General features: G+C 53.8%; 2 protein-coding genes across 3 annotated transcripts; one reads left to right on the top strand and one right to left on the bottom strand.

Annotated features, from left to right (window-relative positions):
• Positions 1 to 528: 528 nt before the first annotated feature.
• On the top strand, positions 529 to 18,617 carry SARM1 (sterile alpha and TIR motif containing 1). The gene is made up of 9 exons (XM_069482241.1): positions 529 to 1,266; positions 5,828 to 6,446; positions 9,430 to 9,642; positions 9,920 to 10,011; positions 10,122 to 10,357; positions 12,315 to 12,417; positions 12,490 to 12,679; positions 16,377 to 16,498; positions 16,617 to 18,617. Exons 1-9 carry the CDS (start codon positions 797 to 799, stop codon positions 16,744 to 16,746), a joined length of 2,175 nt encoding a protein of 724 aa, XP_069338342.1. The 5' UTR covers positions 529 to 796; the 3' UTR covers positions 16,747 to 18,617.
• Positions 18,618 to 19,933: 1,316 nt separating this feature from the next.
• SLC46A1 (solute carrier family 46 member 1) lies at positions 19,934 to 26,657 on the bottom strand. 2 transcript variants are annotated; one of them, XM_069482237.1, is made up of 5 exons: positions 26,336 to 26,657; positions 25,100 to 25,952; positions 22,764 to 22,847; positions 21,173 to 21,329; positions 19,934 to 20,603 (listed from the first exon to the last, which is right to left on the bottom strand). In XM_069482237.1, the coding sequence occupies exons 1-5, from the start codon at positions 26,561 to 26,563 to the stop codon at positions 20,546 to 20,548; spliced, it is 1,380 nt and encodes a 459-aa protein (XP_069338338.1). In that variant the 5' UTR covers positions 26,564 to 26,657; the 3' UTR covers positions 19,934 to 20,545. The 2 variants fall into 2 exon arrangements, with proteins under 2 accessions (XP_069338338.1, XP_069338339.1); XM_069482238.1 differs by lacking the exon at positions 22,764 to 22,847.
• Positions 26,658 to 27,783: the final 1,126 nt, after the last annotated feature.

The raw sequence follows: 27,783 nt of genomic DNA, 5'->3' as shown, positions 1-27,783 counted from the left end.
AGCTGACTTTTTCTGTCCTGTAATCAGAGGGGAGTGTGACTGTGGCTTCAGTCAGCTATAGAAGGAGCCTGGCCCATAGGCATGTTGGGAGGCTTAGCTGAGATACAGGCATAAAAGGGCCTTAAGAGCTGTACAGAAGCGTTATGATAGCTTTAGTCACTGGTAGGGTGGTAGGGGAGGGGGCACACAGCGGTGTAGCGTCCGCGCACCAGTGTCACGGGGGGGGCGGGGCGGGAACGGAGGCCGTCCTCTGGCTCTCCATCCCCTCCCCCAACATCCAGCGAGGGGGGTGGGGACCGACAAGGGGAGGAGTCGGGGCCAGGGTGTGGGCGTGGCTGGGAAAGGCTTGGGGGTGGGGCTGTGCGGGCGGCCGGGGCGGGGCCCCGCGGGGCCCACAGGCGGGGCGGCGGCTGGCGGAGCGGTGCCGCTCAGGGGCGTGGCTGCCACCGAGCATCCTGTGGTGAGCAGAGCCGGAGCTGCAACCGGGCTTTGTTCCGGCCGCTGCCTCCTCTGCCCTCAGGCGTCCGGATCCCTCTCTCGCCTCCCTGTCCCCTCCTCCTGCCCACTTCCTGAATCTGGGCCCGCAACCCCTTCCCCAATCTCTGAGCCCACATCCTTCCCTCACTCCTCCCCCAAACTTCTGGCCGGTGCCCTTGCCTGGTCTCCTTCTCTGCATTCCTCCTCCTGCATCTTCTTCCCTCTGGTCCCCTCGCGGGTCTCCCTTTTCCCAAGGTCCAGGTCTCTCCGCCCAGCTCCGCTCCTCCAGGCCGGGGATGTCCCCCGCAGGTCCGCGCCCATGGTCCTGACGCTGCTCCTCTCCGCCCACCAGCTGTGTCGCTTCTTCGCCATGTCCGGGCCACGGCCGGGCGCCGAGCGGCTAGCGGTGCCAGGGTCGGATGGGGGCGGTGGCGCGGGCCCGTGGTGGGCTGCAGGCGGCCGCGGGCCCCGCGAAGTGTCGCCTGGGGTGGGCAGCGAGGTGCAGGGCGCGCTGGAGCGCGCGCTGCCGGAATTGCAGCAGGCGCTGTCGGCGCTGAAGCAGGCGGGCGGCGCGCGGGCCGTGGGCGCCAGCCTGGCCGAGGTCTTCCAGCTGGTGGAGGAAGCCTGGCTGCTGCCGGCCGTGGGCCGCGAGGTGGCCCAGGGTCTGTGCGACGCCATCCGTCTGGACGGTGGCCTCGACCTGCTGTTGCGGCTGCTGCAGGCGCCGGAGCTGGAGACTCGCGTGCAGGCCGCGCGTCTGCTGGAGCAGATCCTGGTGGCTGAGAACCGGTGAGGGCGCCCGGCCGGGTTGGGAAGGGCGCCGGATGATGGGGGCGGCAAGGGCGGTTGAGTACTTGGGTCTCCCGTGTGACTTGCACTGTGCCCGCCTCACCTCGCTGCCTCCCTGCACTACGCTTCTGTTAGGGATCACTGTGTCCGTTTTACAAATGAGGAAGGTGAGGCTCGGAGAAGTTTAATGGCATGCCCAGCGCTACACAGTGAACTAATGGTGCAGCCAGGATTCACTCTCAGGACAAGTGGGGTGAGGAATGGAGACAGGGAGGGGAGAAATGGAGTAGCAGAACAAGATCCTGTCCCTGGTTCTATAGATGGAGATGGCATCCTCTTGCCAATGCCCGCCTAAACCCACAGCCCTCCTCACCATAGGCCTGGGTGCCCTTCTGTGACACCTTCTCTCCCCGTCATCCCCTCCCGCCCCCCACCCCCCACGGGGGGAGGAAGGGAACAAGAGGGAGGGAGACCTCTCTTTCCCTCCTCCGCAGGCTGAAATGAGTGCTGGCCTGAAACTGCTCACTCCCTCCATGCTGCCCCAGCCCACCTCCTGCTTCATCCTCCCTTCTGGTCCGAGTAACGGACCAGACATGATCTCATTCTGCAGCTGCTGACAGGGAACAGAAAGTTTTCTGCTGGGCTGAATGGGTGGGGCAAGAGGACACTGAGGTGCAGAGCTAAGCCAGGCCAGACACAATGTGTTCTCTCCCCACTCCCCATGGTACCAAGACACAGTGAGTGGTGTCAAACCGAGGCCTGGCTGCCACTCTTTTGCTGCCTCTTGGGATCTCCTCTGGAGTAAGAAGACCCCTGAGGACTCACTTTACCTCCCCTTGATGTCAGAGCAGACCAAGCTGTCACACTCCAGTCTCATGCTGGGGTCTCAGGCTCCTCAAACTTGGAAGAGTTTTGTAAGAGTCACTTTCAGCTCATGCAGCTCTCACAAGTGTGATACCATTTTCAAAAAGAAAAAAAACCACCTTGTGATTGGCAGAAATGATACAGTTGTCAAAAACATGTGAATGAATGAAACGATTTAGATTGGAAGACCCCCATAGGGTTGTGCTTATTCAGCAAGTCTTTACCCTCCCATCTGACATCAGGTGCCCCGATGAGGGCAGTCCATGAGTCTGGAGAGCTAGCAAATGGAGTGCGTGGTCACTGGGTGTGGTGGGGCTGAGATTGGCAGGTGTACCCTGTAGGCTTGATAAGTGGGGGTGAGGCAGCTCCAACTAGAGCCCCTGGAGAGTGGATGCAGCACCCTAGAAAGAGGAAGGCTGCAAGATGCAAACAGTACTGATATTTCTTAAGGTTAAAAATGACGATCCTCAGCCAGGTTTGGTGGCTCATGCCTGTAATCCTAGCACGGCGGGAGGATCACTTGAGGCCAGGAGTTCGTTGAAGACCAACCTGAGCAAGAACAAGACCCCATCTCTACAAAAATAGAAAAAACTAGCCGGCTGTGGTAGCGCATGCCTGTGTTCCCAGCTACTTGGGAAGCTAAGGCAGGAGGATCACTTGAGCCCAGGACTTTGAGATTGCAGTGAGCTATGATGATGGCACTGCACTCTGGCCAGGTGACAGAGCAAGTACCTGTCTCATTAAAAAAAAAAAAAAAATGAGGATCCTCACCTGGTTCAGAGTTACTGAGAGAGAGTCACTAACTGGTATCCCTGGTCCCAAGAAACATCATGCTGATGCCAATATCGCTTCAGGACCAAGAACAGAGCACAGTGTTCCTGGTGGATCAAAATACTTCCAAAGAAAGGCAGGGTCTCTCCACCCCTATAGACTGGGAGACAAGGGGGCTGGAAGGGAAAAAGAGAGACACACTGAGAATTTTTGTTTGTGAAACCTTTTCCTCCTTCACCAGTCAAGGCCCCACTGCCCCTGATTAAAGAAGGCTCTTCCATCAGTGTGCCCACCCCTTTTTGCCATTTCCCATCTTGCTCTCTGTTTTCCAGGGTGCTACTGCTCCCACTGCCCAGGAGCCTACGTCACAGTTTCCCTCACCCCCAGCTACCAAGACAAGTCAGGGTAGGGTTCGTCGAACCTGGGCCCACAAAACCCAGTGAAGGCCCCATCTGACTGCTAGCCCTCTAAATTCACAGCCCAGGCCCCTCAGGAAACCCTAATAAATGTATCCTCAGAGAGTGTAAGTGGCTTTCCCAAGAATATGCAATGGATGAATGGAGGAGACAGGTTTTTAAAAAACAAAAAGCTATCGCACATACATTCAAAAAATGCAAAGGTACAAGAAAAGGCATACAGTTAAAAGTTCTTCCCAAACAGAACCTTCCCTGGAGGCAAATCACTGTAACGAGTTTCTTGTATGTCTTTCCTGAGTCTATGCGTATATAAGCATTTGCATATATTCACATGTAGTATATATACATGCTCATTATATATATATGTATATATATATGTGTATATATACATATACACGTATATATGTAGTTTTCCCCTCCTTTGGAGCTGGGATTTGAGCCCAGACCTGTGTGACTCCAAAGTATGTGCCCATTTCACCAGACCCACAGCCTCTCAGACCACAGAAGAATTGGGAGCTGAGGTAATAGTTCTTACAACAGCACGGAGTTCAACTCTGTGAAGGTGCCAGGAGCATAGAGAAAGGCAAGGGCTGGGGAAGCAAGAGACTCGGAATAAAGTCTTAGCTCTGAATTGATACTTCTAACAAGCCCTTCCCTGCACTAGGCCTTAGATTAGTCCTCTGAAAATGAAGGATTAGATGATTTCTTAAGCACATCTTGGCTCTGATATTCTAGAAGTTTATGTAGTCAGATGTCTGGAAGCACAAAGTGAAGATGAAGGACCTTAAACTCTGGAGACAAATAGACCTGGGTTCAAATCCTGGCTGTGCCTGTCAGAAGCTGTATGATCCTTGGCATTTCATGTAATCTCTCTGAGCTTTGGTTTTCTCATTGGTAAAAGGAACAACTGCAGTTCCAACTGCCCTAGTGGATGATCGGGACCTATCTGTTCCTTTAAAGATGGGCTGCAGAGAAGCTGAGCGGTCAGCTCAGCAAAGCAGTGCTTCCAGACATCTAACTACATAAACTTCTAGAATATCAGAGCCAAGATGTCCTTAAGAAATCATCTAATGTTCTGGACTCAGCTGGACCCTGCAGGGGACACAAAGTCGCATGCACTCTGGTCACTGTGGTGTCCACAGGGCAAGGACTCCATGGCTGGCTGGGCCTTTTTGTCTTTGGGGGTAACACTGCCTGTGAAGGACATCATTTGTGGAGGTCAGCAAGGCAGGAAGTCTGCACCTCTGCCTGGAGTGTGACAACATTTCTGCCTGCTCAGCTGGCCTCCAGGCACTCTCTCTCTTGGACCCGTCCTCCCCACAGCAGCCAGCGTGAGTTTCCTAAAACCCACACATGAACAGTTCACTCTCCTTCCTAAAGCTTCTCAGAGGCTTCCATTTGACATCAAAATAAAGTACAAATGCCTTGAGATGGCTCAAAAGGCCCCCAGGATTGATCTTTGAATATTTATTAATATATTCTATATGTGAATCTTCTGTTGATTTTATATTTTTCCTTGTTGGTGTTAGACATTGCAATGTGTCTGACCTCCTTTCGATTCCTTGCGCATGCCAGCTCGCCAGCCCTCAGGCCTTCGTCCTTGCGCTTCTCTCGGCCTGTTATGCTCCGTTCCCAGATATTTGCAGGCTGGGGGTTCTCGACATCCAGTTGTCAGATATAACCTCCTCTGACATGTCTCTCCACCAGTCACACGCCATCACATCACCCAGGCTTGCCAGCATCACAGCCATGGCATGACAATCTTGTTCACTCAGTGTTTGACTTGCTTACTGTCTGCCCCCACAGTAGCTGAGGATGACTCGCTTAGTCTCAGTTTAACCTCTGCCCCAGCACAGGGACTGAGAGACAGTACGTCCTCAACGAACATCTATCTGTTCAATAAGTGAATACACCCCAGCTGTGGGGCATGGAGTAAGGACAAGTTCGAAGTCAAAGCTGGGAGTGGTGTGCTTCAAGTGACACTTCAAATGAGAATAAGTTAACATTTGTTGCATTTTTACCATGGGTCAGGCAGTCTGCCAAGCACTTTCTATGTATTACCTCATTAGTCCTGATAATAATCCTATGAGGTATGTATTCTTATTTTCCTATTTATGAGATGACAAAACGGAGGTGGAGAGATAAAGGAAGGTGTCCAAGGTCCTTAGAAAATAGCAGAGAAAATAGCAGAGTTAGAAAACAGAAAATAGAACATAGCAGAGAAGAACCCAGGACCCAGGGGATCTGTGTAGTAGTTCTTAGCCACTACGCATGCTGCATTTCAAGGGGGGCAGGGTGGGATGCGTGTGGCCAACATGGAGCACCTCTATAATCTGAGAAGTCTGGTTCTCCCAGGGCAAGAGGTGAATGTGGGAGGCAAAGAGGATAATGCTCCCCTCCATGTGACACTGACGAGGCCCAGAGAGGGTAGGCGACCAGGCCCCCAGCGGGCAGGCTAAGCTCCCCACGCTGGGGCAACTCCACCATCCCCTTCCACTCTCTCCCGGCAGGGACCGCGTGGCGCGCATCGGGCTGGGCGTGATCCTGAACCTGGCGAAGGAGCGCGAACCCCTGGAGCTGGCGCGGAGCGTGGCAGGCATCTTGGAACACATGTTCAAGCACTCGGAGGAGACGTGCCAACAGCTGGTGGCTGCCGGCGGCCTGGACGCGGTGCTGTACTGGTGCCGCCGCACAGACACGGCGCTGCTGCGACACTGTGCGCTGGCGCTGGCCAACTGCGCGCTGCACGGGGGCCAGGCGGTGCAGCGGCGCATGGTGGAGAAGCGCGCCGCCGAGTGGCTCTTCCCGCTCGCCTTCTCCAAGGAGGACGAGCTGCTGCGGCTGCACGCTTGCCTCGCGGTGGCGGTGTTGGCAACCAACAAGGAGGTGGAGCGCGAGGTGGAGCGTTCGGGCACGCTGGCGCTCGTGGAGCCGCTTGTGGCCTCGCTGGACCCCGGCCGCTTCGCCCGCTGCCTGGTGGACGCCAGCGACACAAGCCAGGGCCGCGGGCCAGACGACCTGCAGCGCCTCGTGCCGCTGCTCGACTCGTCGCGCTTGGAGGCGCAGTGCATCGGGGCTTTCTACCTCTGCGCTGAGGCTGCCATCAAGAGCCTGCAAGGCAAGACCAAGGTGGGTGCAGGGATGGGAGTAGGGGTTAGAGGGCATCTGGGAAGGCTTCCCAGAGGAAATGACATTCAACTGGGACTTGAGGTTCACATGAGAATTAGGTGAAGTAAGAGGAAGGATGAGGTGACAGTCATTCTGGCCTTGAAGGCAAGACCCAAAGTTTAGACTTGGTCTTTGGGGGCAAGAGGAAGGCAGTGAGAATTTTTTAAGCTGCAGACACTTGCGTTTTACAAAGATCACCCTGGCTGCTGTGTGGAGGGTGAGATTGGAGGCGAGGGGACCCAAGAGGAGGCTATGACTTGAGGGAGGGGCATCGAGGCAGTGGAGGCGGGAGTGGTAGCAGCAGCAGAGAGTGGCAGATTGAAGGGGTGTTTAAGAGATGGAATTAGGACTTGGTGGCAAGAAAGCGAGATCAGCGGGACATACAGAGTTCAAGGTGCCTGAGAGATGCCCAGCTGGGAGCTTCAGCGGGCAGTTTAGCATTTGAGTCTGGAGTCTGGGAAGATGCCAGCTGGAGGCCACAGTGGCTCACGCCTGTAATCCTAGCACTCTGGGAGGCCAAGGCGGAAGGATTGCTTGAGGCCAGGAGTTCAAGGTCAGCCTGAGCAACATAGCAAGAAAAAATAGAAAAATTACCAGAGTGTGGCAGTTCATGCCCATAGTCCCAGCTACTCAGGAGGCTGAGGCAGGAGGATTGCTTGAGCCCAGAAGTTTGAGGTTATAGTGAGCTATGATGATACCACTGTACTCTAGCCCAGGCAACAGAGAGAGACTGTTTCAAAAAAAAAAAAAAAAAAAGGCCGGGCGTGGTGGCTCATGCCTGTAACCCTAGCACTCTGGGGGGCCAAGGCAGGTGGATTGTTTGAGCTCAGGAGTTCGAGACCAGCCTGAGCAAGAGCAAGACCCCGTCTCTACTAAAAATAGAAAGAAATTACATGGACAGCTAAAAAATATATGTAGAAAAATTAGCCGGGCATGGTGGCACATGCCTGTAGTCCCAGCTACTCAGGAGGCTGAGGCCAGAGGATCGCTTAAGCCCAGGAGTTTGAGGTTGCTGTGAGCTAGGCTGATGCCACGGCACTCTAGCTGAGGCAACAGAATGAGACTCTGTCTCAAAAAAAAAAAAACAACAAAACAAAATGGGCGCTGAAGAGAGAAGCTTGGGGCAGAACATCAGTGTGTCAGCCAGATAAACCTTGAGTCTCAAGGTGTCCCCATTCCCAAGGCCTTTGCCTGCTGTTTTAACTTGCTGTGTGACCTTGTGCACCTGGCTCCTCCTCTCTGGGCCTCATTTTTTTTTTTTTTTTTTTTTTAGACAGAGTCTTATTCTGTTGCCCTGAGTAGAGTGCAGTGGCATCAGCCTAGCTCACAGCAACCTCAAACTCCTGGGCTCAGGTGATCCTTCTGCCTCAGCCTCCTGGATAGCTGGGACTACAGGCGTGTGCTATAATGTCTGGCTAATTTTTCTAATTTTAGTAGAGACCAGATCTCACTCTTGCTCACGCTGGTTGAACTCCTGAACTCAAGCAATCCTCCCACCTTGGACTCCCAGAGTGTCTGGGCCTCATTTTTATCCTCTGGAAAATTGAAGGAGTTGAACCACAGCAGCAGGTCTTACCCTGGATGTGGGACTAATGATAGTTTTATTACCAAAAGTTTGTGGGTTTTCTTTTTTTAGATGGGGTCTCACTATGTTGCCCAGGCTGGCCTCCAACTCCTGGGCTTAAGTGGTCCTCCTGCCTCAGCTTTCCGAGTAGCTGGGATTACAGGTGTGCATCACCGTGCCCAGACGGGCTTTGTTTCTTAAATATTACAGATTCAAGATTGTCCCTATAATGTCACTCTCTCTCTTTTGCATTCCTCTGAGAAGACTTGGGGGTTGGTGACAGCTGGTGCACAGGGAGTGGTGCACACCCCATGGCCCACCCTGTCTGCACCACAGCTGTCATCTGGGAGTGCTTAGAGGAGTGTGTCTCACAGATGATAGCCACCCATCATGTGTGTCCCTGCAGATCAACAACAGCCTGCTATGTTAGGGGGTCTCTGAGGCCTCTTCCACTGTCCAGTGCTCTAGGAACTTCTGATTCTTCTCTCTGTGCCCCAGAGCTGAGCCATGGGAGGACTTGCCCTGTAAAGCTGGTCATTCTCCTTTGGGAGAAGGGACTTGAAGGGAAGTAGGGAGTGCCCAAAGATTGGATCTGGGCAGCAGGCATGATCACCAGCCCTGTCACTCCTTTCCCATCAAGGCCAAGCAAGTCCAGTTCAACAAAGACATATTGAGCCCCCACTTTGTGTCCTTTGTCATGCCAGATGCGGAGCTCCAGTGGTGACTAAGACATGTCCTCAGTTTATACTCCAGTAGAAGTTGCATTATCTTTTTTTTTTCTCACTTTAAATCAAAAGCTGTCCTGTTGTGTTTTGTTTTTTGAAGTTGCATTATCAACTAGGAACAGTGACAGTGGCTTTTGCACTGTGGTATAAGTCCTGCTTGGAGGTGCAGGCCAAGCTGTGGGGGAATCCCAGCAGGCACCATGGAGGAGGTACTAATCAATTTGGATCCCCACTAGCAGGCTGGACGAACTAAGAGTTTGGGAACACAGCAGGCCCACCCAGAGGTGGGAGAGCCTTGGTGGGTGGGTGTGGGGGTGGGTGTCAGGCAAGTGTGGGTTGGTGCAAGGCGAGGTGAGCTGGGAGTGGTGGGCAGGGGCTGTGCCGTGCCCTGCCTGGAGGCCATACCGAGAGCCCAGACTTTATCCCAGGGCTGATGGAAGCTGTAGAAGGGACACAGGAGGTGACCTGGTCAAGAGTTGAGAGAACTTCAGGAGAGGGAATCCACAGGAATGGGTAACTTAGTGGCTGAAGGCAGGGCCGGGGCAGATGGTGGGACTTTCAGAGGTAAGAAGTGGTGAGGGGAGGGACTGGGCACATTTGGGGACAGCTTGCTAGCTGGTGGACCCTAGACGCCCTCTCTCCACCCCCTCCCAAGGTGTTCTGCGAGATCGGCGCCATCCAGAGCCTAAAACGCCTCGTTTCCTACTCCACTAATGGCACCAAGTCGGCGCTGGCCAAGCGCGCGCTGCGCCTGCTGGGCGAGGAGGTGCCGCGGCCCATCCTGCCCTGCGTGGCCAGCTGGAAGGAGGCCGAGGTCCAGACGTGGCTGCAGCAGATCGGCTTCTCCCAGTACTGCGACAGCTTCCGGGTAGAGCCGCGGGGCCGGAGTCAGAGCGTCCAGAGTCGGAGCGGGTCCCCTGGGCACAGGCGACCGAGTCCCCTCCCAGCCCGCATGCTTGCGCGTCAGGGTGGCCTTTTGGGGATGGGGAGCCTGTACTCAGCCACCCTCGAAGTCACTCAGCTCTAATCTGGTCCCATCTGCCACCTCCGCCATCTCCAGTTCCCTCCCCTTGCATCTTGTGCGTGAGCTCCAGGGGCTGAGGGGGGCGCCCTTCCTTACACCTAACCCCCTTCCCCCGCCCCAGGAGCAGCAGGTAGATGGCGACCTGCTCCTGCGGCTCACGGAGGAGGAACTCCAGAACGACCTGGGCATGAAGTCGGGCATCACTCGTAAGAGGTACGGAGCCTCCTGCCCGCCCTACCCGCGCCAGGTCTAATGAACCGCCCCATCCGCCCCCAGCCCATCCGGAGTCGGGACCTCAGCATCCTCTCCTCCTTGGGGTGCAGGTTCTTTAGGGAGCTCACGGAGCTCAAGACCTTCGCCAACTATGCGATGTGCGACCGCAGCAACCTGGCCGACTGGCTGGGCAGCCTGGACCCGCGCTTCCGCCAGTACACCTACGGCCTGGTCAGCTGTGGCCTGGACCGCTCCCTGCTGCACCGCGTGTCGGAGCAGCAGCTCCTGGAGGACTGTGGCATCCGCCTGGGCGTGCACCGCGCCCGCATCATCACGGCCGCCAGAGGTCAGCCCACCCACCTGGGACCCCAGCCCGGCCCAGCCCCAGCCTGGAAGGGGTAGGGGAGACTCGGGGTGGATCCCAGAGCCTCTCTGTGTATTGATTGAGCATATACGCTGTCAGACTGGGCTCCCAGGGTGTAAAGATAAAGATATTGCACTTTGCCCTCAAGAAGTTCCCAGGCTCAGGTGGCTGGGAGGGTGGGAGGAAGGGTAGCTATATAAACAGGCAGGTGGTCCCAGCAGGAAGCATGCCCAGGACTCCAGTGGGAGCCCAGAGGAAGCACAGCCTACCCTGTTCACCAGGTCTAGACTTCAGAGAGGAGGGAAGGCCTGACTGTGTCTTGAGGGATGTATTAGGGGGGCGATATGCAGAGCAGCCCAGGCAGAGGGGGAGGGGTCAGCATTTGCAAGTGTGGGGGTAGGACAGAGTGCAGAGGGGTATGGGTGGGAACACAGGGTTGGGGGGGCAGGGGGGAATGTGGCTTATCCTTTTAGCCAACAGCTTACAAAGTATGGGTCTGGAGGTGCTTTAGAGTGAATTCCAGGGCTCTAGCAACCCTCTTTATTTACGGATTTATTTTTATTTACTAATTCGCTATTTAGCTAATATTTACCATCAATTACTGTATACCAGGTACTGTATTACGCTTTTAAGATATCTCATTAATCTCTGCATCAGGTCTATGCAGCGGGCGTTCAATTATTTTTAAATTAACTTTTAAAACTTTTTAAAGACTATAAAGAGGCATAGGTAAACTTAAAAATGTCCAGTTTGAGGAGTTTTGAGAAACATCTGTGTAACTTCCATTATAATCAAAGATATAGAACATTACCATCGTGAGTGTTAATTTTAAAGATAATGAAATGAAGATTTAAAGAATTTAAATACATTTCCCAAGGTTATAAAAGCCATTAGATGGTAGAACTGGGATTCAAGCCCTTGGCTTTTTGCTTTGTAAACAGACAAATGTTGTTTGTGGGTACTAAGTCTGAATATTATAGGAAGAAGAATTCTTTTCATTTTAACCATTCACTCAGCGAGTACGTATTAAGCACCCACAAGGAACAAGGGACTAAGCCTTTGGCTCCATTCTTATGCTTCAACCAAAGCAGATCAGCTTTTATCATTTTTATGTTGCAGCTCCCAATAAAACTCCAAGATTTCATTTTTGCACAGTAGGGAAGGCCTAGGACAAAAATAGCTATCAAAAAAAAAAAAAAATCACTTCTCTAGGGAATAGGGAGCCATGCACAGTTTTTAAGTGAGGGGCAATGACATGTTTATATTTGGATTTTAGAAAGATCCTCTGGTAGCTGTGGCAAATGGACTTGACGGGGCAGTCCTAGCTGGGCTGGGGGAAGCCACTGAAAAGGCTGGACAGCGGAGGGCCCTGGGGCTGCAGTCCAGGATGTTTAGTAGGTAGAATCCTCAGAACACGGTGCCTGGCTCTGAGCACTGAGCCTCAGGTCCACGAGGACAGAGTGTTGACTGTTTTGTTCACTGTGTATTCCAAACACTGACGATAGCGCCTGGCACAGGGTAAGTGCTTGCTAAATATTTGTTGAATAAAATGGGAGATAGGAGTTGAAGCTGATGCCCAGCTTTCTGGCTTTGATGGGAAATGAGGTAGAAGGAGCGAGGGGAGGCTTTGGTATGTGTTGGGCGTGGAGCGCCCGTGGGCAGCTGGCTGTGCAGGTCTGGAGTTCCAGAGAGAGGGCAGGGCTGAAAGTGCATATCAATGTCCCTAAACACAATCCTGCCTCCCAGGAGGAACTCACCAATAGTTAGACTTTCCTTCTGTAGGCCCCGTCTCTCACCTCAGTGACCCTTTTTGGAGCAAGCCACCCTGGCTGGGCTGGGCTGAGAGGGCCGGGTGGACAGGGGACTGAGTCCCCAAGGGATGATGCACCTACGGTGAGTGATGGAGAGCTACTCTCGCATGCTGTCTCATCTGCCTCAGAAATGCTACACTCCCCGCTGCCCTGCACTAGCTGCAAGCCCAGTGGGGACACCCCGGATGTCTTCATCAGCTACCGCCGGAACTCGGGCTCTCAGCTAGCCAGGTGAGGAGAGGCAGGCAGGCAGCTGGGGACCTTGGTGCAAGACCACGGCCGTGACATAAGATCTCTTTGCAGCCTCCTGAAGGTGCACCTACAGCTGCATGGCTTCAGTGTCTTCATTGATGTGGAGAAGCTAGAAGCAGGCAAGTTCGAGGACAAGCTCATCCAGAGCGTCATGGGTGCCCGCAACTTTGTGCTGGTGCTGTCAGCTGGGGCACTGGACAAGTGCATAGGGGACCATGACTGCAAGGACTGGGTGCACAAGGTAGGTGCTGGCCTGCACGTCTGCAGTCCCAGCATTAGCCCGTGGCCCAGAAGACAGGGTCCCCCTTCCATCCCTTCTGGTCCATGTTTCCCAACAACACGTAGTCCTGAAGCACCTCCACGGCTGAGCTGGAAGTCAGGAGCCACAGCTCTGACTAATAGGACTTTGGCAAGCCACTTAGGCTTTCTGAGCCTCAGTTTTCTTATCTACAAAATGGGGATAACTTACCCATCCTACTCACCTTGTGGGATTGTTGTGAGGGTCAGAGAGGGATGAAATACTTTGAAAAATAACTTCTGTGAAGGACAGGAGAGCATAGTGACAGGCAGAGTGGAATCTTTGTTGAGAGCACAAAACTGAGCATTTGAATTCTGGCTCTGCCTTTGGGTAAGTTATTTAACCCTGATTAGTTTCATATTTATTACTGGAAAGTGAGGATAATAACGGGGATAAAAATAGTACTTCAGGCTAGGTGCGGTGGCTCTCGCCTGTAATCCTGGCACTCTGGGAGGCCAAGGCAGGAGGATCACTTGAGCTCAGGAGTTCAAGACCAGCCTGAGCAAAAGCAAGACCCCGTCTCTCCTAAAAATAGAAAAATTAGCCAGGTATGGTGGCGCATGCCTGTAGTCCCAGCTATTTGGGAGGCTGAAGCAGAAGAATCGCTTGAGCCCAGGACTTTGAGGTTACTGCGAGCTACACTTGATGCCATGGCACTCTAGCCCAGGTGACAGAGTGAGACTCCATCTCAAAAAAAAAAAAAAAAAAAATAGTACTTCACTCCCTAGGATATTGTTATAAGGATTAAAAGAGCTAAAATTTGTGAAGTGCTTAGTAGAATGCCTGGCCCATAATAACTGCTCAATAATAGTAGCAATTATTATTAATATAATTATTATGACTACCACATCTGATATATTTATCATCGTATCTTCAGTACCCAACACATTGTAGGAACTTATGGAATACTTACAAGATGGATGGATGAATGGATGGATCCAAATCACATCTTCAGTTTATTAATCATTAATCAGTGGGAATAGGGGTCGGGGCTGAGGGATGCAGTAGGCGTATGGTATAGGGCCCTTTTCCTCAAGCAGCTGAGGAGACAAGAGTACACCCACGATGACTAGATCATGCACAAGTTGGTGTAAATGCTAAGCCAGGCAGGTGAACCTCTTACTTGCTGCAGGAGTATGGGGAGGGGAGAGGGCATCAAGGACTGGAATAATCAGGGAAGGCATCGTGGAGGAAGTGTGATTTCAGAAGAGTCTTGGGAATTTAGGTGAGTGGAAGAGAAGGCATCCCGGGCAGAGGGAACAACATGAGCAAAGCAATACAGGCAGGGATGAGAAAGGTGCCAAAAGCCAGTGTGCGTCATGGTATTACCGTCTCCATCTCGCAGATGAACAGATTGAGGCTCAGAAAAGCAGAATAATTTCCCCATGGCCACATTACTAGCACAGCAATCAGAAAAGTTTGGCTTCAGACTTTATCTGATTCCAAGGCCCGTGCTGTTTCCCAGGACCCTGTATTCCCTGGCCCAGATCTGAGGGGGTAGGAGGGATGGGGAGGGGACAGGGTTGGATTCAGCTGACACCAGAGATGATTGTCTGCATCTCATCTCAACTCTACATTGAGAAGCTGCTGGCAGCTTGAAACCAAGGAAATTGGCAACCACAACCAATCAGGGTTTTGTTTGTTTGGTTGGTTGGTTGGTTGAATTCACCCCCCCACCCCCGGCCTCCCACATTGTTATAAGTTTACCAGTGTACCCCTGGCTGGATAAGAACTATGGAACCAGTTTATGGAGTGTCTAAAGGCAGGGAGAAGACCTTTGCTTGAAGCACTGGGAAACAGGGGACCCATTATGGGGGAGATACCGGGGCATTGGGTTTTAGGAAGGAGGCTCTGATACTAGCATGTAGTCCTGATTGACAGTGAGGAGAGGGTCAAGCCCCAGAGGCCACAGAGGAGGAGCTGAGTCCTGGGTCTGGTCTGGGGAGGGGCACTGGGCCTGTGCACACCTGGAGGAATATGGCTGATGACCCAGGGCAGGTGGCAGGCAGTGTTCTGAGAGAAAGAGAGGAGTGTCTGTGAGCTCCACGGGAGTTCAGACTTTGCCTTGTTCATGCTGTATTCCTGGTGCTGAACCTGTGCATAGTCCAGAGGAGGCCCTGCAGTTTATAGAATAATTGAATCAATGATTAAGCAGATGAGTGGTTCTGATGAAGCAGACTGGCAGAGCCATACATATCTACTAGGGTTACCAGGTCAGAGGACTTGACTGCAATCAAGTGTTCATTCTTAACCAGCTGAGTGATCTTGAATAAGCCATTATCCCTTTTTTGGCCGCCCTATGAAGGTGCTATGAACAATTTGTACTGTCTTTTGTTCCGTGTAATTCTGGATGAAACAAATACTACTCCATAATAAGTTGCTGCAGGGTCAGAATTTATCCAAATGCTCAGCAGAGAGGCATCAGGGCTCTGAATGCTTGAGTCCCAGGCCTGGGCCCCCTTGGGCTGGGCACATGTGTGACTCTGGAGGAAGTCCCTTCCCCTCTCTGGGCTTCCTTCTCTTCATCTGTAAAAGGGAGCGGCTCCCCAGAAGCCAGCCAGGGTTGCAGTAATGCATGTTCTTTCCCCAGGAAGGCTCCACTCCATAAGGGCCTTGGCACCCATTGTTGTCCTAGCAGATGGTGGGGAGGGAGGAGGCAGGCGGGGTGGCAGGAGCCTTTGCCTTGGCCCAGTCCCAAAGGCTCCGTCATCCCTCTTTGGTTGTTAGTGCTTAATTGCTTCTGGTTTTAAAACTCCTTTCCCCGAAGCCACATTTAGTGGGTAATCGATATGGAAAACCACAAGTGAACTGCACTCAAGAAAGTCCAATCCCTGTGGTTCCCCCTTGAAAGGAAAAAAACCATTCAATAAGCACTTACCAGAGCACCATTAATAGTAAGTTACATCCTCAGAACAGCCTTGTGAGGTAGGTTTTATTATTCCCACTTTATAGAGGAGGAAATGATAATAACACCTATTATTTATTAAGTGCTATTCTAATCACTTGCCATGGAATGTTGCATTTATTCCATGCAACAATCCTACAAGATACGTATTAGCTATCATTAAACCTTTTTATATATTATTAAGAGAAAACAGATACCTTCTCGCGATGTACCATCTTCCCAGCACTTAGAGGTGTTCACCAACCTGGAAGCTCTTCAAACTCCATGTTTTGGGGTTTTTATGGAGGCTTCATTACATAGGCATGTTTGATTCAATCATTGGCTGTTGGCGATTGAACTCAATCTCTAGCCCCTCTCCAGAGGCCATGGGGTGGGGCTGAAGGTTCCAACCCTCTAATCATGCCTTGGTCTTTCTGGTGACCAGCCCTTCCTGAAGCTCTCTAGGCTGTCCCCACCCGCAGCTAGTCGGCATCTCATTAGCATACAAGACACTCATACATAACTCAGGAGCTTCCAAAGGTTTTAGGAGCTCTGTGCCTGGAACGCTGGACAAAGACCAAATATTTATTTTTTTATTATACTACAGGGGGGAAGAGAGAAGTGAGGTGGACTTCAGGACCAGTGTCTCACCCTGGGCCCAGCCTCAGGCTAGTGGCCCTCCCAGTGCCTGCCTGGCCACAGGGTCCCTGGATAGGGACAGGGCTATCTTCCTCATTAACGCTCTTCTTTCTCCAGGAGATTGTGACTGCTTTAAGCTGTGGCAAGAACATTGTGCCAGTCATTGATGGCTTCGAGTGGCCTGAGCCCCAGGTCCTGCCTGAGGACATGCAGGCAGTGCTTACCTTCAATGGCATCAAGTGAGCCCCAGGGCCCTGGGACTGAGGGGGGCTGGTGCAAATCACCCTAACAGGCAGCCTGTGGGCTAGCAGCTCCCTCTGCCCAGCCCTCTGACCCACGTGGCCTCTGTGCCCACAGGTGGTCCCACGAGTACCAGGAGGCCACCATTGAGAAGATCATCCGCTTCCTGCAGGGCCGCTCCTCCCGAGACTCATCTGCAGGCTCCGACACCAGTTTGGAGGGTGCTGCACCCATGGGCCCGACCTAACCAGTCCCCAGCTCCCAAGCCCTGCTGTGACGCCCATTCCCATCATCCTCTCTGAGGGAGCAGCTCCTCCAACCGGCCTCCCGGGGCTGAGACCGCCTGGGCTCTTCTCAGGAAATGGCTCTCCCTGTCTCCACCCCATGGCCCACCTGAAACCCACTTTCCTCAGGGTCTGGGAAGGGCAGGGCAGGGGCGTGGGGAGCGTTACACCTCCAAGGCCCTGTCCTCAGTCCCTCTGTCTCAGGCATGGGGAGGGTCCCTGCTCGGTTCTGGAGACACGGCAGCCAGCTTGAGGAGGGGAAGGCAGGCAGCCTTCAGCAGGAGCCAGGGCAGTGCCCGGCCCTCGCAGCCTGGGCCCGGGAGCCAGCCAGGGATGGGGGTCCGACATGGCTGTCTACCCAGACTGTGCCTGGCCCCTGGGCTCAGCACCTCCTGCCGCTCTGTGGCCTTGTCCCGCAACCACCTAGTGCCCCTAGCCATCCTGGCTAGGTCTCGGGTCCCCACCCAGCCTTCCTTTGATGTGGCCTCCTTTGCCACATCCAAAGCCAGGGGTGGGCCAAACTGGCCCTTGCTCTGACTGGTCTGTAACTGCAGCAGCTTTGCTGCACTTGCTGGTGCACAAGAGCCTCCTACTTGGGCCTGGGCCTGGGCACGGAGAGGCCATGTCTCAAAGCCCACCCTACCCCAGGCCTTGGTGCCGTGCCTCAGGCTCCTGCCTGGTCTGGCCCAGCCGGCTCCCCCAGACCCCCTACCCAGGCTGCCCAGTCACTCACTCAGGGACCTGGTGGCCCCCATGACAGCAATGCTCTGAACAGCAAGTGTGTAAAACATGAGTCCCTTGCAAATCTTTGCCATTTCCCAAGCACTCCACTCCATGGTCTCTGCAGTCACCAGGGCAACCCTGGTGGTACTACCGTCCCCATTCCACAGATAAGACACTGAGGCTCAGAAAGGCTGAGTGATAAGCCTAGTTTCCCAAGTCATTAGTGGCAGCCCCAGATCCAGACTGAGGCCTCCTGGCACCTGGTCCACTGCCGGGGGACTGCTCTCCCGAGAAGCACTCTGGGGGCTGCACCCTGGGCAGGGCTGTTACTTCTCCCTGCCCCAAAGAATCTAGCAGTGGGGGATAGGATTTTGCAAGCAAAGGCTGACCAAGGACCATACAGAAATAACTGAGCAGGAATGTCCCTCTGCCCCTCCTTCCACTGGGGTCAGAGGGCAAGAATGTACCCTCCCTGTGATAAGCCCAGACTGCAGCCAGTGGAGCAGCTGGAACCTGCCCCGCCTCTTCCCACCGAGGGCTGTGCACTGTGGGTTCACACGTCAAGGCCGGCTCAGCTCCCAGCCCCTCTCTGCCATGCTGGCCAGGTCACTCCTAGCTCTCTGGGCACATCGTCAGAGCCAAGGCCTCACCCCAGCTTTGAGACTCCTTCCTTCTGCTCCACTCCCTGCTAAAGATACTGTCCTCAGCCAGTCCCCACCCCGACTCTTTGGCTACACTTGATCCTCCCTTTCTCACGCAGCACGAGGGCTCACCGGTGCCAGTTCCAGGGCTGGGTCGTGGATGCAATGAATGGGGCAGGCCGGACACTGCCCTCGCAGTCAGTAACAATACAGTGTATGAGTATCTCCAGGGGCACTTTGTCTTTCTGTCTCCCATCAGTCCCACTCATCCTGAGGTCCCCGGGGGCAGTTCCGAGAGGTTTCCTGGTTTCTGTTCTGTTTGGTACAGCTCCCACTGCTGCCCACCCCCAGTCTAGCCTTCTGCTTGACCTCTGCTCCCTCCTGTCTGGGCAATCAGTGCCCAGCCTCCAGCCCCATCCCAAGCAGCTGATGAGCGTCTCCCAAACCAGGCCAGTGTGTTCAGGGGTGACAGACACTGTTGACTGCCGGGTAAAGCACGTAGGCCCTCCCCTTTCTCCTAGGTCTACTCAGGTCTGATCCTGAGACAGAGGGCTCAGAAGTGGCCTTTCCTCCAAAGCCTGCCCTGCCACAGGTCTGCAGGGTCAGGGTTTTCTGCTTTGCTGGGCTGCAGCTGCAGTCCCAGGTTGGGACACAGCCAGCTAGGTCCTCCCCCGACTTCTCTGCAGGGGCCAAGAACTGCTCAGGGCCGTTCAAAGGTGAAAAGTCCAGCCACAGTTGATTTATCCTTCCCGCCACACCCCTTACCCCAACCCCCACCCCTGCCCCAGCCTACCCAGGCCCATGAAGACAGGCATCCTATTCTAGAATGTACACGGCTGGAGGATCTCAGAACATCAGCTAATTGTTTCTTAACTTGTCCAACTAGATGTGATCTCCACAATCACACAATCTGGGGCATCGCTGACCCAGTCCTTCCCAGAGGGGCTTGCTCAAGGTCACACGGCCAGTCAGAGGTAGTGTCCAAAGACCCAAGCTTGAGGCCAGCCCAGAGCCTCGTGAAGGCTGAGTCCGTGAGGGCCCTCTCCTTGCTTAGGTCTCCCAAGCACAGAGCACACAGTGAGGCAGAGGTCTGGAGACAGGGGCCCAGGCTGCCCCCATTTCACCTGCACGATTTCCAGCTGGGAAACTGGCTGGCAGGACAGGTGAGAGGGCATGGGGGTGGAAATGGCAGCAGGGCCAAGCCCTATGGCAACTCTGGTTGGAAGAGTCAAGACCCGGCTTAGGTCTGCTTGGGAGAACTGTGGCCCTCATCAAGGCAAGCGTCTTACCATTAAATAAGAGTCGGCTTTCCACCTCGGGCGTAGACCTTCCTAAAGCCCTGGAAACGGGCCCCTCATTCTCCGGGAAGCTGGGGCCCTGGATTCTACAGGAAATTGGGTCTCGCTCCCAGGTTCCCGTTGACTGACAGAGGCAACGAGGGATCGGTCTCAGCACGTGGCTCTGCTGACCTGCCCAGCAATGGGAGGTGGAGGAGTGACGAGTGGGAACAAAACCTCATTCTGCCGGGGCTCGTGCAGCCCAGAGGACCAGGTGCCTTCAGGGGGTGGACCTGCCCGACTCTCAGGAATGTACAGCCAGGGCTCTGCCCCGAGCTTACTCACTGGCCCCATGCAAGCCCGGCAGCCTTTCACCTCCCAGCAGCCCCAGAAAAGAGAACATGGAACCAATCCCGTGGGAGCTCAGCCCAGCCCAGCAGCTCTGTTGCCTGATCTACGGCAGGCAGAGGGTCCCGAAGCCCCAATGCCTTGCGGACCAGAAGGTTCATTTCAGTCTTATTAAACTGATTTATTATGATGACTGGCACTCTTCAGGCTGGGGGTGGACAGAGCAGAGCCAAGGATTGATTCGCCAACCACAGTGACAGCAGCACTCTCCCCTCAGAGGGCACCAAGCCCTCCCACGGGCCCCCCCCCCCCCAGGCTGGCACTAACCAGCACCACAGGCATCGGTAAGGAGTGCCTGCTACCTGCTGCACGCGAGAGGGACCTAGTACTGGGGCTGTGCAGTTTGGGCTGGAAGCAGAGACGCCAGCCCTCATGCTTTCCCTGGCCCCTGAAGTGTCAACCCCATCAGGACCTCTCCTCTGCCCTGGAGGGTTCTAAGTGCTGGACGGAATAAAGGGTGAACAGGCTCCATCTCAAGTGGCCCCCCACTGCCTGCCCTGGAGTAGGCCTGTCTGGTTTATGATTCTAGATCGCAGTCAGGGCTGGCTCAGCTGTGGATGAGGCAGTGCCTTGGTCTAGCCTGACCACCCTGACCAAGGTGAGCACTGCTCTTCGAGAACTGCTGGTGGTGCCGTTGGTTGGGCTCCCAGACACAGAATTCCGGCTCATGTTCACTCTGCTCTTCTTGCCCTCTGTCCTCTGGTCTAGCCAGATCAGGGGCTCTCAGGAAACTGCTGGAATTCTAGGTGAGGGTCAATCTTTTCTAGCGTCCTGTGAAAGACCAGAGAGAGGATTCAGGTTTGACACGGGGGAACCCTCAACTCCTGTCTGGAGAAGTGACACAGGGTTTACCTGGGTGGGCTGGTCCAGGTATCTCCCTCCTGAACCCCTCCCTCCCCAAGCTGAGAGGTAAAGGACAATGTCCAGAGACAGATGGCTCTGGAAGGTAACTCATACTACTACGGAGGAAGAAGTCAGTGGGTCAGGCTAGCCTGTGGCCCAGCCACAACCAGCTGAGGAAGCTCTCTGGGCCTCCCTTCGACACAGTTCTGCTGCCATAGTTCCATCGGCAAAATGGGAACGGAGGGAGAGAACTCAGCCTTGCCGAGTAGCAATGTCGGCCTGATCCCTCCCTGGCCTGCCTCTCCACCTTGCCCTTGGAAAATGGCTCCCAGAGGACTGGGCAGCCATCTGCAAGGGGAGAGTGAGCCTGGAATGAGATACCCAGAGGGGAACTGTCCCAGAAATGAGGATGCCATTACTGGTCGGGAGGAGGACAAATAGGAAACCTTTAGTATAAAAGGCTCCATTATGAGCACGGGTTCAGGGCCCTGCATTACCCAATCAGAATGGCCGGGATGAAGAGGAGGCCAGCTCCCAGGAGGAAGGGGAACCCCTTCATGAAGTTCAGAGTAGCTGGGTAGAGTGAGTTGAAGATGCCAGAGGCCACCAGCATGCCCAAGCTATTCACACAGGCCACCGCAGAAAACAGAGCCCCTGTGAGGAAATAAATACCATATTCTGGAGTTTGAAAAACCCAGGTTCAAATCCTGGCACCACTACCTCACAGCTGTGTGACCTAGGGCAAGTCTCTTAACCTCTCTGAGTCTCGCCTTCCTACCACATCACGTGTTACGATAAGGATTCAGTAACATCATGCATGGAAAGCACCTGGCACAGAGGGACTGCTACACACATGGCTCCTATTAAATCCACATTAACAGCACATGTGACATTGCCTAATGAAAGCCTGATGGCAATGCCTTTTTTTTCTGTTTAACCTCTTTGGAATCACCTGTGTGGGATTAACTGCTGGTTTGATTTCCAGTTCCGAAACGTACAGCCCTGTGATTACTGAACAGTTGCTTTTCCTGCTGGGTTTGTGTTCCTCCTTCTGTTGAATAAGGATAGGACCTATTTCATAGATTGTCGGCAACATTAAGTTCACATGTCAATCACCTAGCACAGGGTCTGCCCCTGGAGGTAGCTACTTAGTAAGACCTGTTCTTTTCTCCCGTTCCTCTGGACATCTCTGGGCACAGTGAAAGTGCTAGAGAAAAGCTTACTGAGTGAATGAATGAAGGCCCAAGAGTTCTGGGGACACCAGAGCATGATGGGCTATGTATGGCACCAGGGTCTCTGTCATCATCAGATCCTTCTTCCAGGGCAGATGAAGAAAACTCAATGAGCCAGGTGTTTCCAGAATAGGACATAGAGGCCCCAAGGCCTGAGATGCTGTTCTTTATAAACATGCCAGCAGAACCCAGTCTGCAAAATGAGCAACAACCCAACAGAAGCTGACATTAAACTGTGCCAGACTGTAGGGCTAGAAGGGCCCGTAGATGTCACCAACAGCAAACCACTCATCTTACAGATGAGGAAACTGAGGTCCGTGACAGAGCCGAGACAAAAGCCCCGAGCCTGAGACCAGCTGCTTTTTAAAACAGACCTGGGTTTGCATCCTAGATCCACCATTTACTGAGTGACCTTGGGTGAGTCAACTTAACCTTCTGGACCTCTGCTTCTTTATCTGTCAATTAGGGACAATGAAACTATGTCACAAGGTTGTTCATGCCCTCTGGGATTGTGCACTCTGACCTCAGTGAAGCAGGGAACTGGCATCATCACACCCACTTTACAGATGGACAAGCTGAGGTCTGGAGAGAGTACATCCTCTGCTCTGATTATCAAGAAAGAAATAGTCATGCTCTGCTGACAGCAAATTTCAGCTCTGTGGTTTGAAAATCCAAGGTATCATGGTGTCTGCCAGCCCCAGGCAATTTGACAGAAGTGCATTCGTCTTGGTCATTTCTTCTTCAGGGTGGGAGGGAGGGAGGAAGGTAAGTTGTCCCCCAGCCATGGCTGCCCATCTGCCCAGTTCAGGCAACGCTGGGTATAAACAACCAGACACAGGATGATGCTGACACTCACCCAGCTCTGACTTGCTCACCAGCTTGGACAGTTTGGCCCGGATGATGGGAGTGATGACTAAAGACAGGAAGAGCAACCCATACCCTGTGGAGAAATAAAGACTCATTAGGAAAATGGGGCTGAGAGCAGGTGCCCAAGTGAGAGGCAGCAGAACTCCTATACATAGCCCATGTGGGACTTAGGTTAGACCCAGGGAGAACTTCCTTGATGGCGAGGGTAGGGAGACAACCACCAAGGAGGAATGGAGACTGCCCTTCTCCAGGCTTGGCCTGCCTGCTGTCTCTTTCATGCAGGAATGCTGATCCCTACCTATTGCTTTCTCGTCAGATGCCTCTGTGGGCACAAGAGGCATCACCCACCCACTTAGCACTTAGTGGGGAGATGGCAGGCACAGAAAACAAGCATGGGCTTTGGGGTCAGCCCCAAGTTCAAAACCTAAAGCCATCAATTACCACTATTTTTTTTTGGAGACAAGGTCTCACTCTGTTGCCCAGACTGGAATCCAGTGGCATGATAACAGCTCAATGCAGCCTTGAACTCCTGGGCTCAAGTGATCCTCCTGCCTCAGTCTCCCAAGTAGCTGCAATTACAGGTGTGTGCCACCATGCCTGGTTATTTTTTTGTTTTAGTGACAGGGTCTCACTATGTTGCCCAGGCTGGTCTCGAACTCCTGGCCTCAAGCAATCCTTCCACCTCTGCCTCCCAAAGTACTGGGATCAGAGGCCTGAGCCACCCTGCCAGGCCCTATCACTTACCATTTATTTGTGTGACCTTGGGTACTTAACCTCCCTGAGCCTGCCTCCCTGTCTGTAAAAGGAGGAGAATAAGGTCCTCAGCACAGGGTGGTTCTGAAGCATAGAAGGCCGAATAATGGCACCCAAAGATATCAGGTTCATATCCCTGGAACCTGTAAATGTTGCCTTATTTGGAAGATAGGTCTTTGCAGATGTGACTAAGTTAAGGATGTTGAGATGAGGAGGTTATCCTGGATTATCAGGTTGGGCCCTAAATGCAATTACCCTTATAAGAGGAAAGCAGAGAGATCTGATACAGACAAAACGGGGACGGCACAAAGAGAAGAAGGCAATGTGACCACAGAGAGACGGGTGATGCAGCCAAGCCAAGGGAACGCCGGCAGCCACCAGAGCTGGAAGAAGTGAGAAACAGATTCTCTCCTAGAAACTTCAGAGGAGCACTGCCCTGTCGACTCCTTGGGCTCAGCCCGGTGATACTGATTTTGGATTTCTGGCCTCCAGAACTGTAAGAGAATAAACTTCTGTTGTTTTAAGCCACTGATTTTGTGGTACTTTGTTACGGCAATGCATGAGGAAAAGAGGTAACATCTATGAAGAGCACAGCACAGTAAGGACATAGTAAGGTGAGTTCCTTTTCCTTTTGCATTCAGTTACTTACAGGCTTACACTGTTTTCTCCATAACCATTTCTCTCCCTTATGAGACTGCCGTCTCCTCAGCAAAACTGCAAACTCCTAGAGGACAGTGGATTCTCCAAAGTGGATATATGATGAGGCCCTCCCCAGGGCCCCTTCAGGTGTCAGGCCGCCCAAGTTCCACCCTGCTGAGTCTCCCCAGGCCAACAGCATCATCTCTGCACCCCCCTGGGCCGTCGGCAAGAGGGCAGGGTACTTGGTCCCCTTGGCCTTCACTGTCAGACAAGCAGCTGAGTTAAGAAATCTGTGATTATTGAATGGCTTTGTACACAGCACGTTTTGGAGCTCTATCAAAATAAATTTGTCCCTTTAAAAGAGTTAACTTCCTCATGCCCTGGCCAGCTACCCCTCTCCCACCAAAAAAATGAAGAGGAGGAGGTGGGGAGAGGAAGGGGAAGGAAAAGGAGGAGAACTAAAGCAAGTAGGAATTTCATATCTGTGGCCTGAGAAGACTGGCTTTTTTAAAAACCAAGCTGACAGACGACATTTGAGGTAGGTGCTGTGATTCTTATCAGAGAAGTGTGTATCAAGGCTTTAACGGTATGGACTTTGTTTAAAAACATCATGCATACGCCCTGGGAGGTCAAGGGGTGAAGCAATTAGTGTATGAGCCATACTTTTGTCTTTTGCTCTATGTTACTAACAATATTTATGGTTGATAATGTGGATTAATTACTTTGGCCTTAATTCAAGGTCTGTATTTTCCAGATCCCAAAGGTGGCGTTTTTCTGGGGTTTCTTAGTTGTCTGTCCCCCAGTGCAGGCTAGGGGCATAACTCTGTTTCCAAAGACACAAGCATGAACCACATTTGGGGGCAGTGAGTGGTTGGCCCCCAGTTCTCACCCTGTGCCTTCGGAACAAGCTGTCCCTGATCCCACACACTTTACCTGTGAACATGAGGGGTGTGATGGTAGCAAACGCAAAGACCACCATCCCCAGGATGTTGAAGGCCAGGCCGATCTCGGCCACCCAGGCATCGGCCAGGCAGTACTGCAGGAGCCGCAGCCCCAGCAGGCTGGTGAGGTAGGGGAGATGCTGAGCTGCAGAACCGTAGCCGATTAGCTTGGAGTCCCAGCAGAGTGGTGAACTCATCTCATAGATGGTCAGGATGTCCTGGGCCCCAAAGTGCACAGTGACCACCACAAAGATGGCCAATGAGTACAAGGCTAAATGCTTCCTGGACTTCTCTGGGGCTGGAGCCACATAGAGCTGGACGATGGCTCGGTGGTGACAGAGTGTGAAGAGCCGGGTGGACTTTGGCTCCTTCACAGTCTCTCCAAAGCAGAAAGCTGCATAGAGAGTCATGACTATCAGCAAGGCCAAGGCCAGCCAGAAGGGGTTGGCATAACCCTGGGCCCGGAGCCAGTGGCCCCCGAGGAGGCTGGCCAGCGTCCCGGCCACACCGATGCAGGCTTCCAGCAGAGCCATTCGGAAAGTGCGGCTGTGGCTGGAGCTGACGTCTGCCACGGACGCAAAGCTAGCAGCCAGGAGGCCATTGAAGTCACCGAGGAGGGCACAAAGGATGCGGCCCAGCACGAAGTAGCCCACGTGAAGCTCCAGCTGCACCACAAAGGTGGACACCAGGGCCTGGACTAGCAGGCCGAGCGAGGCCAGCACTAGCAGCGGGCGGCGGCCCACACGGTCACTCCAGGCTCCCAGCAGGGTGGACGTGAAGAGCCCCACCAGGAAGCCGCCCACGTTCATGTAGAGGGTCCAGTGGGAGGTGAGGGTCTCCACTTCCTGTGGGGGCATAATTACCAGAGTGCTGTTCCTCACTCTGCGTTGCCCACCCCCCAAAACATCGCCATCCTGAGAACCACGGGGACGGGACGAGGAGTTTGTTTGGAGCCCTGAACCTCAGAGAATCTTAGTGACAACTCTCGAAACCTGACACTGGAGGTGGGACGGCAAAGAGACCAAGGCTTCATTCCCTTACCCTTCCCCCTTTCGTCAACCCTCCAGACTCTCTGTATCTAGATCAGCTTTCTGCATCCCTGACGCAGCAGTTCTCGGTCAGTCCCCTCCGCTCCGGCCCCGCCCGCCACCCAAAATGCTCACTCCTCCGAGGCCCCGCCCCTCAGCCCAGGGCCCGCCCCCGCCACGCGCCCCGCCGCCCCCGCTACCTGCATGGTGGGGTCCACGCTGTGGTTGCTGCAGCTCTCCCTGTCGCGGGTGCCGTTGTAGCCAAGGTCGGCGCTGAAGCGGTGCCACAGGTACTGCGTGGTGAGGGGGCCCTGCAGGACCAAGGCAAAGTTACCCAGGAAAACGAGCGGCTCCACTGGGCCGCGGCACAGCACGGCCACTGCGGGGCGGGCGCGGGGCTTGCCCGGGGGCGTCGCGTCCTCCTCCATGTGCGTGCGCGTAGGGGCCGGCGCCCGGTGGCCGGTGGTGCTGGGGCGCGGTTCGCTGCACGGGACCAGCGGCGCGAGGCGCGGGACTGCGGTGCCTGCGCCTGCGCCCAGCGTCCCTCCTTAAATGACCGGAGGGGCGGGGCTTGGGACCTCAGGCCTCCAAACTCTTACCTCGCGTGCTCTGCGCTGGGTGTGGGCGGGCAAGGGGCCCCGCGGCCCCGAAAGGTGACCTCATTTGTAAAGTGTGCAGAGATCCCGCCCTGCCACCCTCCCTCCTGGGCCCAGAAACACTCCTAACAATAACAGGAGTATCAATAATTAACATTTATTGAGCGCTTACTATGTGCTGGGGAAGGTATTAAGCCGTTTTTGTGCATAAGTCTCCCGACAACGGCATGGGCTAGCGGCTAGCCACTGTTAACAATACCAATTTGCAGATGAACAATCCAGCTCATCGGGCAGAGCTAGGACACATGACCACAGATACCTGCACTGATGTAACCGAGGCAACTCGGAATGGGTAAGAGTACAGGCTGAACCCAGCTGCCTGGGTTGGAACAGCTAGGCTCTGCCACTATCTTGGGCATGCCACTAACTTCACTGTGCCTGTTTCTTCGTCTGGAAAATGGGGTTGCTAACAGAACTTGCCTCACAGAGTTGAGGAAAAACTGTGAGGCCAGGTGCGGTGGCTCATGGGTAATCCCAGCACTTTGGGAGGCCTAGAGGGAGGATCGCTTAAGGCCAGGAGTTCCAGACCAGCCTGGGCAACATACCGAGTCTAGTCTCTACAAGAAAATAGAAAAATTAGCGGGGAGTGGTGCCATGCACCTGTAGTCCCAGCTACTTGGAAGGCTGAGGCAGGAGGATGATTTGAGCCCAGGAGTTTCAGGCTGCAGTGAGCTATGATCAGTCCACTGCACTCCAGCCTGGGGGACAAAGTGAGACCTTTCCGCCTCTCCAAAGAAAAAGAAAAACTGTCTGGTACAGAGTACTATTATTGTTACTAACCGGCTGCCACTTGCCCCACTTCTGCCCTAAATGACTTCCCTGGAAAACTAGTCTTGTTTCTGGGGCCAGAGTCTGACTCTGCAGTTCCCTCAGAGAGCAGACAGGGAGGAAAAGATGGTGCAGGGCCTGGGAGGCCCTTGGGTGTGCCCTATGCTCTTGGGTGCTCCCACCATAGGAATTAGGCCAGAAGGCAGTCAACCTGCTCTGCTGCC

The sequence above is a fragment of the Eulemur rufifrons genome, chromosome 9 (assembly GCF_041146395.1).
Source record: "Eulemur rufifrons isolate Redbay chromosome 9, OSU_ERuf_1, whole genome shotgun sequence".
In the NCBI taxonomy this organism is placed as follows: domain Eukaryota; kingdom Metazoa; phylum Chordata; class Mammalia; order Primates; family Lemuridae; genus Eulemur; species Eulemur rufifrons.
The sequence above is the reverse complement of the archived record's forward strand: the minus strand, read 5'-3'. Positions and strand labels throughout refer to the sequence as shown.